General features: G+C 34.7%; 3 protein-coding genes across 3 annotated transcripts; all 3 read left to right on the top strand.

Moving 5' to 3' along the window:
* The first annotated feature begins 1,471 nt into the window (after window positions 1–1,471).
* Window positions 1,472–4,720, top strand: LOC108224003 (caffeoylshikimate esterase). Its single transcript, XM_017398517.2, has 2 exons — window positions 1,472–2,184; window positions 4,042–4,720. Exons 1-2 carry the CDS (start codon window positions 1,675–1,677, stop codon window positions 4,486–4,488), a joined length of 957 nt encoding a protein of 318 aa, XP_017254006.1. The 5' UTR covers window positions 1,472–1,674; the 3' UTR covers window positions 4,489–4,720.
* Window positions 4,721–9,684: 4,964 nt separating this feature from the next.
* Window positions 9,685–13,252, top strand: LOC108223389 (plastidic ATP/ADP-transporter). Its single transcript, XM_017397621.2, has 5 exons — window positions 9,685–10,667; window positions 11,441–11,695; window positions 11,850–11,993; window positions 12,073–12,420; window positions 12,655–13,252. Exons 1-5 carry the CDS (start codon window positions 9,897–9,899, stop codon window positions 12,991–12,993), a joined length of 1,857 nt encoding a protein of 618 aa, XP_017253110.1. The 5' UTR covers window positions 9,685–9,896; the 3' UTR covers window positions 12,994–13,252.
* Window positions 13,253–16,084: 2,832 nt separating this feature from the next.
* LOC108220933 (root phototropism protein 3) lies at window positions 16,085–18,433 on the top strand. Its single transcript, XM_017394832.2, has 2 exons — window positions 16,085–16,939; window positions 17,705–18,433. The coding sequence occupies exons 1-2, from the start codon at window positions 16,187–16,189 to the stop codon at window positions 18,293–18,295; spliced, it is 1,344 nt and encodes a 447-aa protein (XP_017250321.1). The 5' UTR covers window positions 16,085–16,186; the 3' UTR covers window positions 18,296–18,433.
* The last annotated feature ends 933 nt before the right edge of the window (window positions 18,434–19,366 follow it).

The raw sequence follows: 19,366 nt of genomic DNA, 5'->3' as shown, positions 1-19,366 counted from the left end.
GCAAGTCCAATGGTGATGTTAAAATAGATACAGCTATTGTTATAATTTAAAACAAAAAGTGGTTTTTGTGTTAAAATAAAACTTATGTTCCAATGATAAATGCAAAATAGAACCAAACATATCCAAATAAAGTTATATTCTAATGACATAATCTTAAAGTACATACTACCTCCGTCTCTTATTACTTTTCTCATTTGCCTTGGACACGTTTACCAACGCCCATTTTTTATCATTAATATCTTTTATTTCATATTAATATTAAATATAAAATCTTTATTGTATTAAAATACTCGTAAATACGAATCCAACAAGATCACTCGTAACTATATTTGGTCTTATAGATTTGATGTAAATTAATCATTTGTCTCATGTCATGAACAGTGCCGACATTTCAAACGGGCAAAGTTTAAAGAAACAGAGGGAGTAACTCTATTTGTCATTACTCCCTCCGTCTCTAAAAGCTTTTCTCGTTTGATATGTCGGGACTGTTCATAACATGAGACAAATTACTAATTTACATCTAATCTATAAGACTAAATACAGTCATGAGTGATCTTGTTAAATTCGTATTTGTGAGTACTTTAATACGGTGAAATTTCTATATTTAATACTAATACGAAATTAAAGATATTAATGATCAAAGATGTGTGTTGGCAAACGTGAAAAAAAGGAACAGGAAAAGTATTTAGAGACGGAGGGAGTATTATTTTATTAATACATTTTGTCACTTGCATGCTTATGTGGCAATTATAGCACCATCTATACTTGGTTCTATATTTAGAATCAAGTTTAGCATTTTGCTATTTTACATTCAAGTTTAGCATCCCATTGGAGTTAAGTTTTTTGCTTGGGTGCTATAGTGCTGTATTATAGCAATAGCACATTCTTTAACACCACCATTGGACTTGCTCTAAGGCAGAGCAGCGCGTAATTTGTAATGCGGGACGTTTTTGCTTTATTTTTTGGACACATTTGAGATTTTTATAATATTTTTATTTTTATTATGAATAAAAGTTTTGAAATTTTATTAAAAAAATGAATTAAAATGCGGGACGTTTTAATTTGTAATGCGGGACGTTTTTGCTTTATTTTTTGGACACATTTGAGATTTTTATAATATTTTTATTTTTATTATGAATAAAAGTTTTGAAATTTTATTAAAAAAATGAATTAAAAATTATTTATGCCGGGGACGGAGGTTAGAATCTGGTGGAACGGAGAGAGTATTAACTTGAATATACTAAAGCAATATATAAATTAAAATAAAATAACGAGAGTATATATAAGTTTCCTACATTATTACAAATTCTGATTTAGTAAGTTCATAATGTCTTTTAAAAATTCCTAACTTATTAGAAGCTTGCTAATTAATCTCTGATTGATTTTTTATTTATCATTTCGTAAGTTATATTTCTGACTTTTACAAAAAATTATAACTCAACTAAAATTTCCAAATCCAAAAGAGTGGGAACAACCGATTAATTTTTGAATCCATAAACTCGGTCTTCGAGATCGATAATTCAACAAACACGGCAAAACCGAACCCACCAGACCACCACCACACGAAAGCAACTCATCTCACCAACTCTCCAACCAACCCCTCAACACTCAACTCAAGTGCTTAAAATTCAAATCATCTCATCGGTCCTCAACCGAGAAAAAAAAATAAAAAAAATGGCAGCCAACTTCTGGGGAGACCTCCCGGAAGAAGACTACTACGCCTCCCAGGGCGTAAAAAACTCGAAACAATATTTCCAAACCCCCCACGGAAAAATCTTCACCCAGTCCTTCTCGCCACTCAGCGCCAACAGCCCCGTCAAAGCCTCTGTTTTCATGACCCACGGCTACGGCTCCGACTCGGGCTGGCTGTTCCAGAAGATCTGCATCAGCTTCGCCACGTGGGGGTACGCTGTTTTCGCGGCGGACTTGTTGGGCCACGGCCGGTCCGAGGGGCTGCATGGATATCTGGGTGATGTGGACAAGGTGGCGGCGGCTTCGTTGAGTTATTTTGTGAGTGTGAGGAAGAGTGGGGAGTATGAGAAGATGCCGGCGTTTTTGTTTGGGGAGTCTATGGGTGGGATGATCACGATGATTATGTATTTTCAGTCGGAGGCGGGGTTGTGGACCGGGTTGATTTTTTCGGCTCCGTTGTTTGTGATTCCTCAGGCCATGATTCCGTCCAAGGTACTTTTGTGTTTGCGAAATTTATTTCAATTTTTAGATGCTTTTTTCGTATGATTTACCCCACCGTCCCAAATTAAATGAGCTCATGGACTTTGCGCACATAATCTAAGGTCTATTGATCACATAATTACATTACTTATTTTTAAAATTTTACTTTTGCAAATAAAAATCAAAATATGAAGTTTTCGTTTAAATAAAAACTAAAAATAGAAATTTCGGAACTAGACGATCAATGCATTTTAACTTACTGCACAAAATTAACTAGCTCATCTAATTTAGGAAAAGTTACATGCCCAAAATCAACTAACTCAACTAATCTAATCTGGGACGTAGAGAGTGAGAATTAATTAGGTGGTTGTGTCATGAAACCTATGGTGCGGGACAGTTTTAAAGTAATTTGTAGCAGAGTAATTGATGATATACTCTTTCGTTAATTATAGGCAGTGTTGTGAAAAGCGCAAATCGGTTCGAAGCGGCAGGAGGACCTTCTAGCGCTTAAGCGGTAAAGCGGACGCTTAAGCGGAATTTTAAGCGGGTCAATAAGCGGATTAATTAAATATAATTTAATATTTAGTTATAATATTAATATATTTAAAAATAATATTATGTTGCGTTAAGAATATGCATTTTTAATATTTTTGATAAAATATATTTTTTAATTTTATAATATAATTATTGTTATATTATTAAAAGATTAATATTTCAAAATTATTTTTTTTAAAAAAAAATTAGCAAGTCAACATCATTTTGACTGCTTAACGACCGCTTAATCCGCTTAATGACCGCTTAATCCGCTTAATTGTCCGCTTAATTTTCAAAAACGCTTAATCTCCCGCTTAGTACAAAATCGAAGCGCTTTGGGGCCGATTCCGCTTAGGCGGCCGCTTAATCGGCCGCTTAATGCGCTTTTTACAACACTGATTATAGGAGAACCGGCAAATTAACATGATTTCAAAGATCCGAGGATGTTGCATTCATGATTGGAATAGGTGGTAGTGAAGCTTTTAGGAGTTTGGAAAATATTTTTGACAGGCTAAGAATAGAATTTGAACTGAGACCCTTCTATCAAACAAGAACTTTAATAATCCAATTTACCATTCTGAAGTTTTTTCCGAAAGACAGAGGTGAGAAGGTACTTTATAAGAATCTTGAGAATTGAGTTTGAATCCACGCCCTTTGTAAGAGGAGCGTCTTGAATTAGATGGTATGACATACCTTACCCTCATTACCATTTTCCCGTAGCTCCTTCCCTGTTTGAATTCACATGAATCTTTAGTGTTATACATACAAGTGCCGCTAGCCTACTCGGTAATTATGATGAACAAAGTTAATAGCATGAATATAACTTAACCTGTGAGACAACTTGATGCATCCGGTTTTATTCGTTTACAAACCTAAATACGATGAAATCATGTTGTTGATTCTAATGTGAATTAATAATGAATGTGACACTTGAACGGTAAAGGAAGGTTGTATAGGGCTGACCAAATCAGATCGATTGTTTGCCTCAAATTTCTATTTATCCAAAGATATGTTATTGTGAATCAATATTGGATTCGACGCTAAAATAACGGTTGAAGTTTAAATAGCACAGACTGAATCGGAGCAGAGTGTTTGCCTCAAAGGTCTACCAATCTAAAGATTAGTTTACTACTTTACTCCTTTGTGTTAAAGTTGATATTCGAACTGATTATTAGGAGCCACACCTTTTACCAGTATTCAATTCAATTGAAGCACTACTATTTGATTGAGCCGATTCTAAGCTTCAGCGTGGATTAAACTTGGTTGTTTATGCTTCGCACTCTTTAGTTGATCTATGTCATAAACAATTTGCTAAATTTGTCGGTGTTGTTAAAGGTGCATTTGTTTGCATACGGACTGCTATTTGGCCTGGCAGACACTTGGGCAGCAATGCCGGACAATAAGATGGTGGGAAAGGCCATTAAGGACATGGACAAATTAAAGATAATCGCAGGGAACCCCAGACGATACTCGGGCAAGCCAAGGGTAGGAACAATGAGGGAAGTTGTGAGGGTGACCAACTACATTCAGGAGAACTTCCATAAGGTCACAGCACCTTTCTTAACATGCCACGGAACCTCAGACGGAGTTACTTGCTACACAGGATCAGAGATGTTATACGAGAAGGCGTCGAGCTCTGATAAAACGCTAAAATTATACGAAGGAATGTATCACTCGTTGATCCAGGGGGAGCCTGATGAGAATGCCAATCTTGTGCTGGGAGATATGAGGGCCTGGATTGATGAAAGAGTGCAGAGATATGGTCCCAAGTGTGACACTTGAAGTTTCAGTGCATTTTGTATTCAAAATCTGAAGAGGTGGATTAATTTGGCTTATTTAGTAGTATAAATTACTTGAGAGCTCAGCTGGTTTTATGTACAACGGAAAAATGAATTGTGCTTTAGCTGATATGGCTGAAGAATTGGGCCATCTTTAACTCTTTGTTGTGCACTAGTTGGCCCAAAAATATCTAATTTGTAATTTGAATTTTTTTTTAAAATAATTTTTAACTATACTCCTTCCGGCTCATTTTAACTGCTTTTGATTTTTTTTACACGTGTTTTAAGATGTTAAAAAAGTCATATCTAAACATAATCATTCTTTATAAAATTTATATCAAATAAAAGTTTAGAATCTAAACTTTAATTTGATATAAAAATTAAAATTTTTTATTAAGGGTGGATATAAGTTTTTTGCATCTCAATATACGTGTCAAAAAGTCAAACCTCAATTAAAATGGGACAGAGGGAGTATTTGAGTTCTTAAAAACACAAACTTCTCAAGACTAGTGGGCTAGTCCTCCCACTGTCCTCCTATTTAATTGTCAATGCTGACACGTGTTTCGATATTCTTACAAATATAATTCGGTTTTTCTATGGTGTGCCCATGGGCACATGCTAAGCGCGGAAAATTTTGTGCTTGGATCATTTTGATTGGTTCCTATCTCATGATAATGGTGGACCCCCCCTGCAAATACACCAACCACACCAATTAAAATCTCTCAAATACAAAAATTTCCGCGCTTAGCATGTGCCCATGGGCACACACTAGCCAAACCGAATATAATTCTGTAATTTTTTTTTATTTTTTTTTCATAATAAATGTAACGTCCAAACTTTTTATTTAGAAAAAAAATCTAAATTACACAAATATATTTTATGACACATGGTTCCCCCGTCCCAGGAGGACATGTATACGAGATCCGGTTCTCAATGTTTACTATTCAGGAGGACATGTATACTCGACGGAGGAAGTATTTATTAACTAGATGGTAATTTTTTTTGGTTTAAAAAAAGCTAGATGGTAATTTTTTTTAATAAAAGTGTGACACGTATAGTATTTTTTGTACTTGCACATGTAAACCGTCCTTTCAAGAACCGAGTAATTTTTAAATTGGACATATAAATGTGCATGTGAACAAATGATATCTTGCTCGCTCTGTCTCTGCATGTTTAAAGAGTTCATTATTTACTTTGCGGCACTTGCAAGAATAATAAAAGCCTTAATTACTGATTTCAAATTAATCACAAATAAATCAAATGCATATCCTCTTATTATCCCGTCTACGAGTTTACTTTTATAATGTATTTTAAGATGCATAAAATATTATATTTTATAAAAAGTTTAATAACAAATTTTAAAATAACGTGATCATATTTTATATAAATATTAAGAATCCCGATATTTTTAAAATTATTTCTAATATTATGAAAAAGTATGGCGTTGGTAGGCATGTAATTCGAGTCAACATCCGTCAGCAACTCGAACTCACGAGCGACCTGACTCGAACTTGTTTAATACAGTAAGATTCAACTCGGTTTGAGCTCGTGTACGAGCCGGACTCAAGCAATATTTCATACTCTCTTAATTAAACTAGTCGTGGCTGTGTAGAAATTTATGCTCAATTAAGCATAAAATCAAATGAAATGACTCAGACCGACTCATTTAGCTAAACGAATCTACTCGACACATAAAATTATACAAATCAAGTTCACATATAAATTTTGGTTCGATCAAGTTCAAACAAACCGGCTCATCTCTTTTAAGTCAAATTATGTGAAGATTCAAAATTCGACTTGCTCGACCAGGGGCGGATCTAGGATTCAAACTGTAGGGGGGCACTAAGCAAATTTTCAGAAAATATCTATATATTTTTAAATTTTGTGAGGGCACTTCTATAATTTTGTAAAATTTAGAATGGTGAAAAAATGTAAAATGAAATTTTAGGAGGGACACGTGTCCCCCGTGCCTCTTCCTAGATCCGCCCCTGTGCTCGACCCAAATTACAATCCCCAGGGCAATTGGTGTGGACTGTGGATATTGGCGTCTAATCTGCAAAAGAATTGAGAGTTTCGAGGGGAGCCCATACATACACGTAGTGTAACTTGTGATTTTATTATCTCTGCTTTATAAATCTTTTTAGGCAACGGTGTAGCGTACATCCACGTCCATCTTAAAGAGTAGAGTACAAAACAATAAGCTTCCCAGTTGCAGCTACACTCCACTGCTCCGCAGTACAGATAGCAGTTGGCTCCTGCTGTCTCACTATCCAGTTTTGAAGCTTTGCGCTCAACTTGCGTTTTGCCTTGCACTTCGTTCTGCAACTTTTGTTTGACGCTCATCAACGCGTTCAAAATTATAATGACTCTATAACAAAAAATAAAATAAAATTATGTTTTAAAAGTTGATGGTATTCAATTGTAATTGTTTAAAATTCATTAAAATTTGACCGTATTTGATGATGATTTTGGATTTCATAAAATGATGGATTTTGTGGTATTTTTAAGTTTTTTGAAATCACACCAAAAACCATGAGATTTGAAGCATTGTATTTAATTAAATTCTCCTATCAACTCTGCTACATTTTATCAAGAATCCACACAAATTAAAATCACATACAATCCATTAAAATTCTATAGACTAAAAACAATCAATTAAAATCCCAATCGAATACCTCCACTAAATACACCGAAAAATCTCACAAAATCTATCATTTTATGAAATTCAAAAAAAATCCATCAACTTGAATACCATCAGATTTTAATGGATTTTAAACAATCTCAATTGAATACCATCAGATTCGTGCGGATCTGTGTACTTTCTGTCATGTCGCGTACTCAAAAATCAAAAACAAAACCGACCCATTTAGAGTTCGTGAATTTTCGTTTCGTGTACCTCAATGTTCTTGTGTCGTTCTCGTGTCGTGTTTCGTGTAAAATCAAATTTTAATATAAATATATAAACTAATGTAAATATTAGATATTTAGGCAAAAAATCTACAAATTATATGAAAATTATATATATATATATATATATATATATATAGAGAGAGAGAGAGAGAGAGAGAGAGTCCTACTCCAATAGACACGAAATTAGCCTAAAAACTAAAAATCAGTTTCTGCACAATTTTTTATCACTATTTTTAACTATAGAAATCACTAATTTGTTCATAACATATCACTAATTTATATATAGCATATCTCGCGGATATAAATATATATATATATATACACACACATATATGTAATATATATGACCATCATTTTCACCTAAATCATAATAATGAACCTCTTACCACCATTACCAGACATTTCCATGACTTGCCACCATTGTCTATCATCACCAATAATCACATACGCTTTCCATCATAACTTACAAAACTAACGATTACTTATCATCATCATACAACTTCTCTTTCCGCATCCTACCGTCAAGAACCTTCATACAGATGAAATTGATCATCTATAATCGATTATCAATAGTTTAGATAAGTAGATTTTCTCAATTTTGATAATAAAAATCGCTTTTTACACACTATATGAAAACAGTGATTAATGCAGTATAAATTAGTGATACCCGTAGTTATAAATAGTTGTAGGGAAACTGGTTTCTAGTTTTTTTTAAAGTGATTTCTATTTGATCATGAGCCTATACATATATATTTAAATCATTTATACCTACAATACAATAAACTATGCATTATTTTAAAAGAAAATATACATATATTTATTATAAATATATATATTTATACTTAAATATTAATATTTAATTAAAAAATTATATTTATTTCGTGTACCTCGTGTCGTATAAACACAAAACCGACACGACATCTCAGTCGTTTACTTTGTGTTCGTATATTTTTCGTGTCGTGTACTCAAAATAGAAATATAAACACTAAATTTTTATGTCGTTTTCGTGTCGTATGAAAAATTGCCGGGTCTAAATTCCATAATTCTAATATATTTCAAATAATATTACTAATAGTCTAAATTCACGAGTCGAAAGGTGAAATGTTATATTTTTTAAATCATGTTTCTAAAAATATTACTATGACTATACTGGAATAAGTTCTATGGAGACCACATTTTCATTGGAGACTTGGAGACCATTTATGTACTGCAACTAAAATACTCCATAAAAATATTGCAAAACGTATTATTTTTCGAATCATGTTCTACAAAAATCATTATTTTATTAACAATTTTGCAAATTTTATATATTTGACAAATAAAACATTAAAAACTTATTATTTTACAAAACTTTGTTTAATGTGCAGAACATTTTTTGATCTTGCAAAACATATATGTTTTGTTTGTTTAGCATAAATAATTTTCAACATTTTAATGAAATAGTGATATTAATAAAATGTACTTTGCAAAACAATGTGTTCTAATTGCAGAATATAAGTGATCTCCAGAGATCTCCGATAAAATAGTGGTCTCCATAGAATTTTTCTCTGAGTATACTATTTCATTTATATGACGTAACATATAAATCGGAAGCTTAAACATAATTCTAATCTGTTCGCATACTGATATATAAAGTAATTTATATGTCAAATATTGAACACATCCTTAATTTGTTGAGAATATATAAAAAGTAAAATTAGGTCTAAAGATAATAAAAAAATAAACTTACGCCCTTGTAAAGTGGACTTATATCAATCAATGTGCTAAAAAGAATAAACAATTTGAAAGGGGCATGTATCACACATTCATCTTTTGAGTGTCATGGTTTCTCTACAACCTTTTGAGCTAATTCATGGTTTCTTTACCATTAATTTGACTTATAATACAATGCACCAATCGGTAGCATTATTAGTTCGAAATTGTGGATTTATAGGAACAAGTATCACACACATGAAACAACAGGTAAATGTGGTATCGGCTCTGTTTTATTTTGAAACCAGGCCCTGCTTATTTCATTTTTTCAATTTCAGCGGCCGGTTTTATGATTTAACTATTGAGGAAATGTCATTTCCTATTAAATAAAATCACGCAATTCTCACTAGGAAAAATTACTACTATGAACCATCTTCATATACTTTATGATTAAGTTCAAATATAAAATCCATATTTAATTTTTATCCCGAATAATTAAGATGTTAAGAATGAAAGCGGATAATTTTCAATTAAATTATTCGATAAAATATGAGATATTATGTAACTCATACTCCTAAACTGATCGGATATGCGGTATAAAGAATTTCATATTTAATTTCGATGCACCAAAATTTTATTTTATATGAACCCAAATTTTGTGATTCGCATTTCCTAATCCCAATGTCAGTATATAGACATACCCTAAACTACTTCTTCCTCGCCACCTTATCTCCCTATCTCCTCTTTCCCATGTTATCTCTCCCAAGCCTTTAGGCAATCTTGCAGAGAGAGAGAGAGAGACAGAGAGAGATGGAAGCTGCGTTTCAAACAAAAGGGTTGCTCTCTCTACCTTCAAACCCCAAACCCAAGTCATTCAATCCCCAATCCAATGGCCTAAGACAAAGACTCACCCCCTTAAACCCTCTAAACCCTTCAAAACCCACCTCTCTTCATGGGTTCTCTCTATCTCTCAATGCCCTTCATAAAGTTCAAGGCTTTATCACAAGCCCATCTCAAAGCAAGAAGCTTTTCAGCCATGTCTGCAGAGCTGAAGCTGCTGGGGCAGATGGGCAGCCACTTTTTGGTGAAGCTGAGGCTCCTAAATTCATGGGTATTGAGATTGTGACCCTTAAAAAGATTGTGCCTCTTGGACTAATGTTCTTTTGTATTCTGTTTAATTACACTATTTTGAGGGATACTAAAGATGTGTTAGTTGTGACAGCTAAAGGGTCTAGTGCTGAGATTATACCTTTCTTGAAAACTTGGGTTAATTTGCCAATGGCTATTGGGTTTATGTTGTTGTATACAAAATTGTCTAATGTGTTGTCAAAACAGGCTCTTTTTTATACTGTTATGCTGCCATTTATTGCCTTTTTTGGGGCTTTTGGCTTTGTGTTGTATCCTTTGAATGGCTATTTTCACCCTACTGCTCTGGCTGATAAGCTGCTTGCTGCACTTGGGCCTCGGTTCCTCGGTCCGCTTGCCATTTTGAGGATTTGGAGTTTCTGTTTGTTTTATGTTATGGCTGAGCTTTGGGGCAGTGTTGTTGTCTCTGTGCTGTTTTGGGGGTTTGCTAATCAGGTAATTATCTCGATTCTCAACTTATTGGATAATGTTCCTGGCTTCGACGTTAGTTCAATTTTACTTATACTTTGCATCAGATTGTTATTCTTTAAAAGGTTTGTGATTTTGCTTTGCTTTGTTTTGTTGAATATCAAGTCTTGGATACTGGTACTATATATAGCTGATTGTAATAGTTTGTGTACATGGGATGTTTTATGTATATGGTTTTAGAATCTATTATTGTCATATTCTATTTGAGGTCCCTCAGTGATTGTGATGTTTTTTTGGTGTTGAAATCATATTTCGGCTCTTGCTTCTTTGTAATGGAGAAATCTGGTGAACTTTTGGAATGAATAACATATCTAATTAAAAAGGATATAGTTGATGATGGATTATTTCGTGTCTTAGTGGATGATGGATTATGTCGTGTCTTAGTGGTGTGACAAGCGCTTCACTCTAAAATTACATTAAACCACCTGCATACTTTGTTGATGAATTTGCTAATAGTTTGGGATTGTTGCTTATATAGCTGATAAGGACCTTATTTTGCTGTATATGTGGGTATAAATTGTTTGTTCCGATGGATCTGTAAATTGTAAGTTGTGTTGGGCCATTAAATAGGAAAAATTTATGTTTTTTCTTAATCGTATAACTGTTTCCATGTCAGGGTTAAATTACTTACATATTTGGCACCAAATATTATGGATATGGGGCCTTTTCGTACTATGCTAAAAAACAGGGACATGTTTTTTCAGCTGCAATTTGACCATATCCTGTTCTTATGTTTGCAGATAACAACTGTTGATGAGGCCAAGAAATTCTATCCTCTGTTTGGGCTGGGAGCAAACGTGGCCCTTATTTTCTCCGGACGCACAGTGAAGTACTTCTCTAATTTGAGGAAGAATTTGGGTCCTGGGGTTGATGGTTGGGCTCTTTCACTTAAAGGGATGATGAGTATCGTGGTGGTGATGGGACTTGCTATTTGTGCTCTATATTGGTGGGTCAACACTTATGTTCCTCTTCCTACTCGCAGTAAGAAGAAGAAGGTAACTTTGTGTAACATTATCTTGTGGCCTTTTATGTTATTTTATAAATAATAATAACTTTACTTCTATTCCATTCTTGGAACGGAAAAAAGCAGTTAATTAGTAATTGTTATCCCAGCATGTGAAGTACATAGTAAAATAATGATCATTGCAGGAGAAGCCGAAAATGGGGACGATGGAGAGCTTGAAGTTTTTGGTGTCCTCTCCATACATAAGGGATCTTGCTACTCTAGTGGTAGCATATGGTATAAGTATCAACCTCGTTGAGGTCACATGGAAATCAAAGCTAAAAGCTCAGGTACAACTAAAAACAGCCTTTAAATTTGCTAATATAGTTTCCTCACTTTCTAATGTTCCCTCTGTTCTCCTTATGACAGTTCCCTAGCCCAAATGAATACTCCTCCTTCATGGGAGACTTCTCTACTGCCACTGGAATAGCAACTTTCACGATGATGTTGCTAAGTCAATGGATCTTTAATAAATATGGCTGGGGAATGGCAGCAAAGATTACACCAACTGTCCTGCTACTCACAGGAGTGGGATTTTTCTCTCTACTCTTGTTTGGCGACCCACTTACACCTGCTCTCATGAGTTTCGGGATTACTCCACTACTAGCAGCCGTTTATGTAGGCGCGATGCAAAATATCTTCAGCAAAAGTGCTAAATACAGCTTATTTGATCCTTGCAAGGAAATGGCCTACATTCCTTTGGATGAGGACACCAAGGTGCGTTGCCTTATCTTCAATTTTATTATATGATTAATGTTATGTATTAATACAATGTAAATTGGAAACCTGATTTTGCATTTTTAAGTAGTTTCTCACATTGGTAGAACAGTGGATGTTTGCAGTCGTTTCTATCATCACAAACACAATTTGAGTTTCCGGTTGACTACTTTCTGGTATTTTTGCAATTATACTTTTTTTACATGGTTGTCATACTATTGATTTTTCCTTCAGGTCAAGGGGAAAGCTGCCATTGATGTTGTCTGCAATCCTTTGGGAAAATCTGGAGGAGCTTTAATTCAGCAATTCATGATCTTGACCTTTGGGTCACTTGCAAACTCAACCCCCTACCTTGGAGGTGTACTTCTGGTGATTGTTCTTGCGTGGCTTGCGGCAGCCAAGTCTTTGGACACCCAGTTTACTGCTTTGCGCCAAGAAGAAGAGCTGGAAAAAGAGATGGAAAGAGCATCAGTGAAAATCCCAGTAATTTCTCAAAATGAACCTGCCAATGGTTCTATTGCAAGCGGACCGGAACTAAGGCCAATCAGAGGTGATTCTACTGGTAGTTCATAAATGCGTAAGATATAAGCAGTGAAAACGATGGTGAGTATTTGACAGAGGCTTTAGCGACAACATGGCAACAATCTATAGAAATAAACGGAAATGATCATCTATATACAGAAACAATGGGAACAACAATAGATGTTGCTTACTGTGTCCTCATTTTTCATAGAAGTTTTGAAACTGGTTCTGTTAAATTAAGCTGTATTTCATTCTTATTACATGCTAGACTTATCATTATTTTTATATTCTTATGGAAGTTTTTGAGTAACAGTTGATGTCATGATTCATGCTCCCCCAACTTTGAAGATTGTCCATTTCTCCTTGTAGTATAAAACAATGTGCTATATTATTAGTGTGAATTATTTAAGCCACTTTTTCTTTTGCAATTTTCTTTGAAAGACAGATTATGGGACTGTTTGAGTGAGCTTAAAATAAGTGCTTCTTGCTTAAAATAAATAAGTGGAGTAGAAGTTAGAAGCATGATAAGATTTATAAGTGATTATAGTGTTTGAGAAATAAGTAGAAGTCCTGAAACAAAAGCTAGCATTCTTAGCTTTTTATAAGTGCTTCTTGACTTTTTACACAAACGGTACGAATAAGTGCTTCTAACTTATAAACCGAGAAGCCCGACTTATAAGTGGCCACCAAACACCCACTATGTCCGGTTAGATTTTCTTTCGAAAGTGGACGCCATAATTGGCGATAAATTAAGCTTGGTCTTGCAGGAGTATCAAGTATGGACAATGTCTACGTTCATATACAAATTTCAACTACTCAGGTTGCGAGTGGCAACTTAGTTTTACTTGTTATCGAAAAAAAAGCATTCTAAACATTTCTAATTATTGTTTTAATTTTTCTACTGATTTATTGATTACATTCCGAGTTGACAAAAAATTCCCGATTTCTTCAAAAATTCTCAGGTAAATCTTCTATAAATCATGATTAAGGTCAATTGACTCTTGATTTTTACTCAAGTGAAATGTACCATTATGTTTGGTTTGGTTTTTGATTATGTTTGGTTTGGTTCGATTTGTTTTCGACAGATTAATCTACTTGCCCTGGCATGTGAAATGTATCATACAAGTAGTATATGGTTTGATTTTCGATCATGTTTGGTTTGGTTTGGGGGAATGTAGACCATGAATCAGTTTGTTACATTGCCTCGTTTAGGAGCATCAGAGGGATGGGTCATCATGGGTGTGACAAACCAAGACTGTCACTCTTGCACTGCGTGCCCCCATCATCACACTCCCTCCGTCCCAATTTATTTGTACATTTTTATGATCATATTAACCGAATTTTGATCGGTAATTAGCAATTATTTTTACATAATTTTAAAAATCAAAAAAATCAATTTCAAAATAGAATAGATGTAAATTCTAATAATATATTTTATATAATTTTATTTTTAAATTATTTTATATATGTAAATTTCAATCAAAATTTGATCAGTTTAATCATAAAAAATCAAATAAGACAAATAAATTGGGACGGAAGGAGTATTACGCAAGTGACGAGGGAAACATACATGCATATAAATTATGAGCCGTTGGGATATAAAAAATAGCTACTTTCATGACTTAAATAATTTAGTGTGATTTCTCAAAAAATAATAATTTAGTGTGATGAATCTGAACCAATTTTTTCATTAGTATCAGTTTAATTAATTTTATATATTAAGTAATTATGATTATTAAAATCATACACTTTTAGGATTGATGACATAAGTTTTGTCATTCAAAATTTATAGAATTAAAATAAGTTATTCTAAATATTTTTAAGTTATTTTTTTAATTTCAAGAAGACATTCTAAAAATTTCTGATTTATTAAAAAATTCTCGATTAATCCCCGATTAATTTTTAATAAAAAACTCACCGATTATATCCTGATTTGATTAAAAACTTTTGATTTATTCAAAGAAATCACCGATAAATCTTTTATAAATCATTAAAAATGCAAAATTATTTTTAAGCCCGGGGCAAAAAGCTCTTCAAGACAGGATGCTTGTGAACCTAAGGCGGGCCTAGTTAATGATTTTTTCTACTACTGGTCCTGATTTAGACCCATGGTGGACCAACAATTCGGCTACACAACAAATGCAATTATTCAGTGAAAATGAATCATTTGTCAATTACATTCCGGGACAAATACCCTTTTGTCTTTCTTGCTTATTTACCTCATACTCCGTTTTTAATCATGGAAGGCATCAAAGCTGGCTTGAGGTGAAGTGTGTTTTTGTTCAGTTTCATTTCAATGTCTAGAGTACCATAAGATTTTCCATGAGCTAGTTAGAGCTTTTGCTACACGTACGGGTTCTCGGGTTCGAGTCTGGCTCCAATCCTCCGATCTGTTTGATTTTGTTATCCGTCTGTCTGATCAAGATGAGCCGTTTACTTAACAAATTTAATAAAATTCTAAAGCCAAATCTCGAAATTAACAATTGGAGATTCGGACAAAGTACAAACCATGCATTTGTATTGACCTATACTTGGAAAACTAATGAGTGACATTGCTATATTCCTTTTGCAACTGCAGAACTTGACTTATTCTCTAGTATGACAAGTACTGCTGATAACTTCCCTCAGCAAAGCCAAAAGCTCTCATTACTCACCCTGCCAACGCCAAAATTCGCGACGAAAACGACATCCAACGGAAAAATCACCTCTGGCTCTTGTTATGTGTGTCTTTCCTTTGCTTCTTGTAACCTTTTTCTTATCTCATCACTCTCACCTTCGCCCCCACCATCTTATTTTGGGGTGTGAAGGTCTCACTGCCACAATTTTTAAGAAAAATGTCTCAAATACCACTGTCGGAGAATATGGTCCAACCTACCATTTTGCTAGACGCTATTTTATGTAACATCTTACGTTTAAATGGCAGATCACGTTACTTTGTTAAGTTTTATAATAATTTTGAGACCTAAACACAACACGATCTAGCAATTTTTTCCAAAAATCAAAATGCTCGATTATCTGGATTAATAAATGGTATTTTGGGTCATTTCTCTTAACTCTGTTATTTTGAACATTACTTGCGGAAATTGTGACATATAATGCCGTTTCTCCTTATTTTGTGCCCTCACTTTATCTATCTGTACTTATATAATTCATTCATGCAACAAAATCTCCAAAGAATAACATAAGCCATACATTACTCCCTGTGCAAACAGCATCTTACACTTGACTAGTGCATTTTACCAACATGAAGAACCTTGTCTGCTCTTCTCCAGAATCCAGCAACATCTCAGGAAAATTCACACAATTCTCCGAGGAATGCTTGTTCGACGACGCTGCTTGTCTCGATGACATGGACTATTTTGTCAAGACTCTGTCAGGCATCAAGGCCAAAGGCGTCCGTCCTGAGCTCATAGGCTCAATTATAGCACACTATGCCTCGATATGGCTCCCGGATTTAGCTAATATTGATGAGTCCAGTAAAGGGAGTCTACGAAGAACTCCCAAGTCCCCTGATCCTTCACAGGGTCTCAATGCTTCTCTGATGAAAAAGAGATTTTTCGTCGAGACCCTGATAGGCATTCTGCCCCCGGATAAAGACTCCGTGCCTTGCAGCTTCCTTCTACGCCTCCTGCGGTCAGCCAACATGTTGGGAGTCGAGAATGTGTACCGTGCAGAGCTTGAGAAAAGGATTTCATGGCAACTTGACCAGGCCTCACTCGATGACTTGATGATACCTTCATTTAGTCATACTTGTGAGGTGCTATTAGATGTCGAACTAGTCATTAGGCTAGTGACGCGATTTGTGAATTTGGATGAGACTTTTAAGAGTGGCGCTGCATTGATTAAAGTGGGGAAGCTTGTGGATTGTTATCTTGCAGAAGTGGCGCTTGATTCCAGACTGAAAACACCAGAATTTATCGCGCTTGCTGGAGCTATTCCGCCCCATGGACGTTCAGTAGATGATGGTTTATACCGTGCCATCGACACTTACCTCAAAGTAAGTATCTTTCTAGCTACTTAACACTATACTAGTCTGCAAATTACTATTTCAACTCGAATTTCTTGGAAACTATAAATCGTATCTGCTTCAGTGAAATCATTTCAATTATACAGTACATAGTTCAGTATTGGAAATGATTAGAAAAGGAAAGACCAAAAGCTAGTTAGAGACAATAGCAGAACATATGCAGGCAATATGTAGTTGAGCATGGGAGTTCTTTGTGGGCCATGATCAATCTCATCAGTCATCAAGACCAGATTCTCCTAATTTCAGTACAGTTTGTTATTGAACTTTAAGCTTTTACCCTTCTCCCTAAACCGAGCTCTGATACCATGTTAAGATATCATTGGTAGTTAATCGATGTAAGTGTCTAAACCGAGAGGGCTACAAGAACATGTGTTTTATGACTTCAAAGTCATGGAACACACACACATTATCCAAGTTTTCAAGTAAATCTTAGGGTTCTAAAAGTGCAAATATAATTACTCTGTGACTGTCACGTTCTTGAATTAAAACACCCTTATCCTGATTCCCGACAAAGTAGGTCATCAGGCCTCATGTGAGTCTAGCTAGCTATATTGGACTATCCGTTGTCCATCATATTCTTTCATTTTGTTTTTATGCATCAACATTTAATGCTCAACCGCGAGAAAAAACACAGACAGTAAGTGCTGAACTGTGAATTTATTGCGAAATTGTAAGAAATTTTTTGATGCCTGTCATATTTGCAAGAAACCTGGATTAAAATTGACATGAATGCAGGCACATCCTGGCGTTGGAAAGCACGAACGCAAGAGTCTATGCCGCCTGATAGACAGCCGCAAACTGTCACCAGACGCATGCCTCCACGCAGCTCAGAACGAGAGACTACCCGTGAGGTCAGTCATCCAAGTTCTCTTCTCAGAACAATCCAAACTCAATTATCAACTTGATCATAGCGGTTCACTAAGTGGAGCACGAAGCAGCCCGAGTATGATAGGCTTCGAGCACATGCATGGTCGAAACCAATCAAAGCGGATCATGACAATAGAGCAGATGGAGATAAGGAGGTTGAAAGAAGATGTGCTTACCTTACAAGGACAATGTCACACCATGCAAGCCCAAATTGAGAAGCTCTTGCATTCAGAAAAGAAGAAGTCTAGCTTTTTCGGAAACTGGAGGAAACTTGGAGCACTGAAAACTACCATATCTAGTACTAATTATGTTTTGGGGAAAGAAAAGGACTACTTGACTGAGAATGAGATTAACATGGGGAGAAGGACGCCATTAGTACAAGACGCGACGTATAAGAGGACAGGTAAAATGGCACGAGGGAAATCATCTTCTTCCAAGTGGAGGAAGTCTATGTCCTAATGACCGAGTTAATTTCTTATGAATACGTGTATGATGAGTTACAATAATAATAATGTAATGGAAAACTCCAGCTACATTTAATTTGCTAACATTTTCAGCTCAAGATGCTTAAACAGGTTGTTAGTTGAAATTTATCAAGCTATGCTGCACTGGCTGAAGAGTAATAGACTGTACCAGTGTCCAATTCCGCGATAGATTACAGTAAACATGCAAGTAATTTGATCAGGGATGATGATGAAGAGGACAGATATGATCTGCAAACTAGAGTTAGTACTCAATTTGATGCAAAATCTTGAAGTGTGTTGTCAGTTTGAGGATGAGAGAACCAAAATTAGACTCTGGATTAAAAAACATAATTATATGTATTGATGATATCGTGGATAGTGTTGAAATATAACATAATATTCATTTGGGACATATTTTAAACACCTTAAAATTTTTGATGGACTGATTCTCAACCTATGACATCAGAGCTCTGATTTGGTCTGGCACCAGCAAAACAGTGTACTTCTCTATTCTTAAATCTGCAATATCTAGACTAGAACCGGGCATGGTAAAATTATTTAGGGCCCTGCACGAAATTTCAAAATAGAGGCATTTTACACTAATATAAATTTAAATAAATTTTTATAAATAAAATAAATATCCGATACACATTATAAATAAGAAGCATACTTATTATTTTAAAATTTACTTAAAACTTGCATATTTTATGAAAAAAACATCAACAACACTTCCTTTATGTATTGTTAGAATGGTTTGTCTAGTGTATGCTCATGGCCACATGCTAAGCGCGTAAATTTTTGTATTTAAGAAGTTTTGATTGGTGTGATTGATGTATTTGCGGGGGGTCCATCATTATCAAGAGATAGGAGCCAATCAAAATGATTTATGCATAAAATCGCCACTACAAGGAAATTATTCTAAAACTTTTTCTATTAAACTTTAATTTTCTTTAGCCAAACAGACTAAGAGCAAGTCCATCACTATGCTAAGGGGTTCCCTAAAAATATTATAAAATAATATGTCTTAGTGATTTAGCACAAGATTTAGCACATGAGCTCCAATAGT

This window comes from Daucus carota, chromosome 5 (assembly GCF_001625215.2).
Source record: "Daucus carota subsp. sativus chromosome 5, DH1 v3.0, whole genome shotgun sequence".
Taxonomy (NCBI): Eukaryota; Viridiplantae; Streptophyta; class Magnoliopsida; order Apiales; family Apiaceae; genus Daucus; species Daucus carota.
The sequence above is the reverse complement of the archived record's forward strand: the minus strand, read 5'-3'. Positions and strand labels throughout refer to the sequence as shown.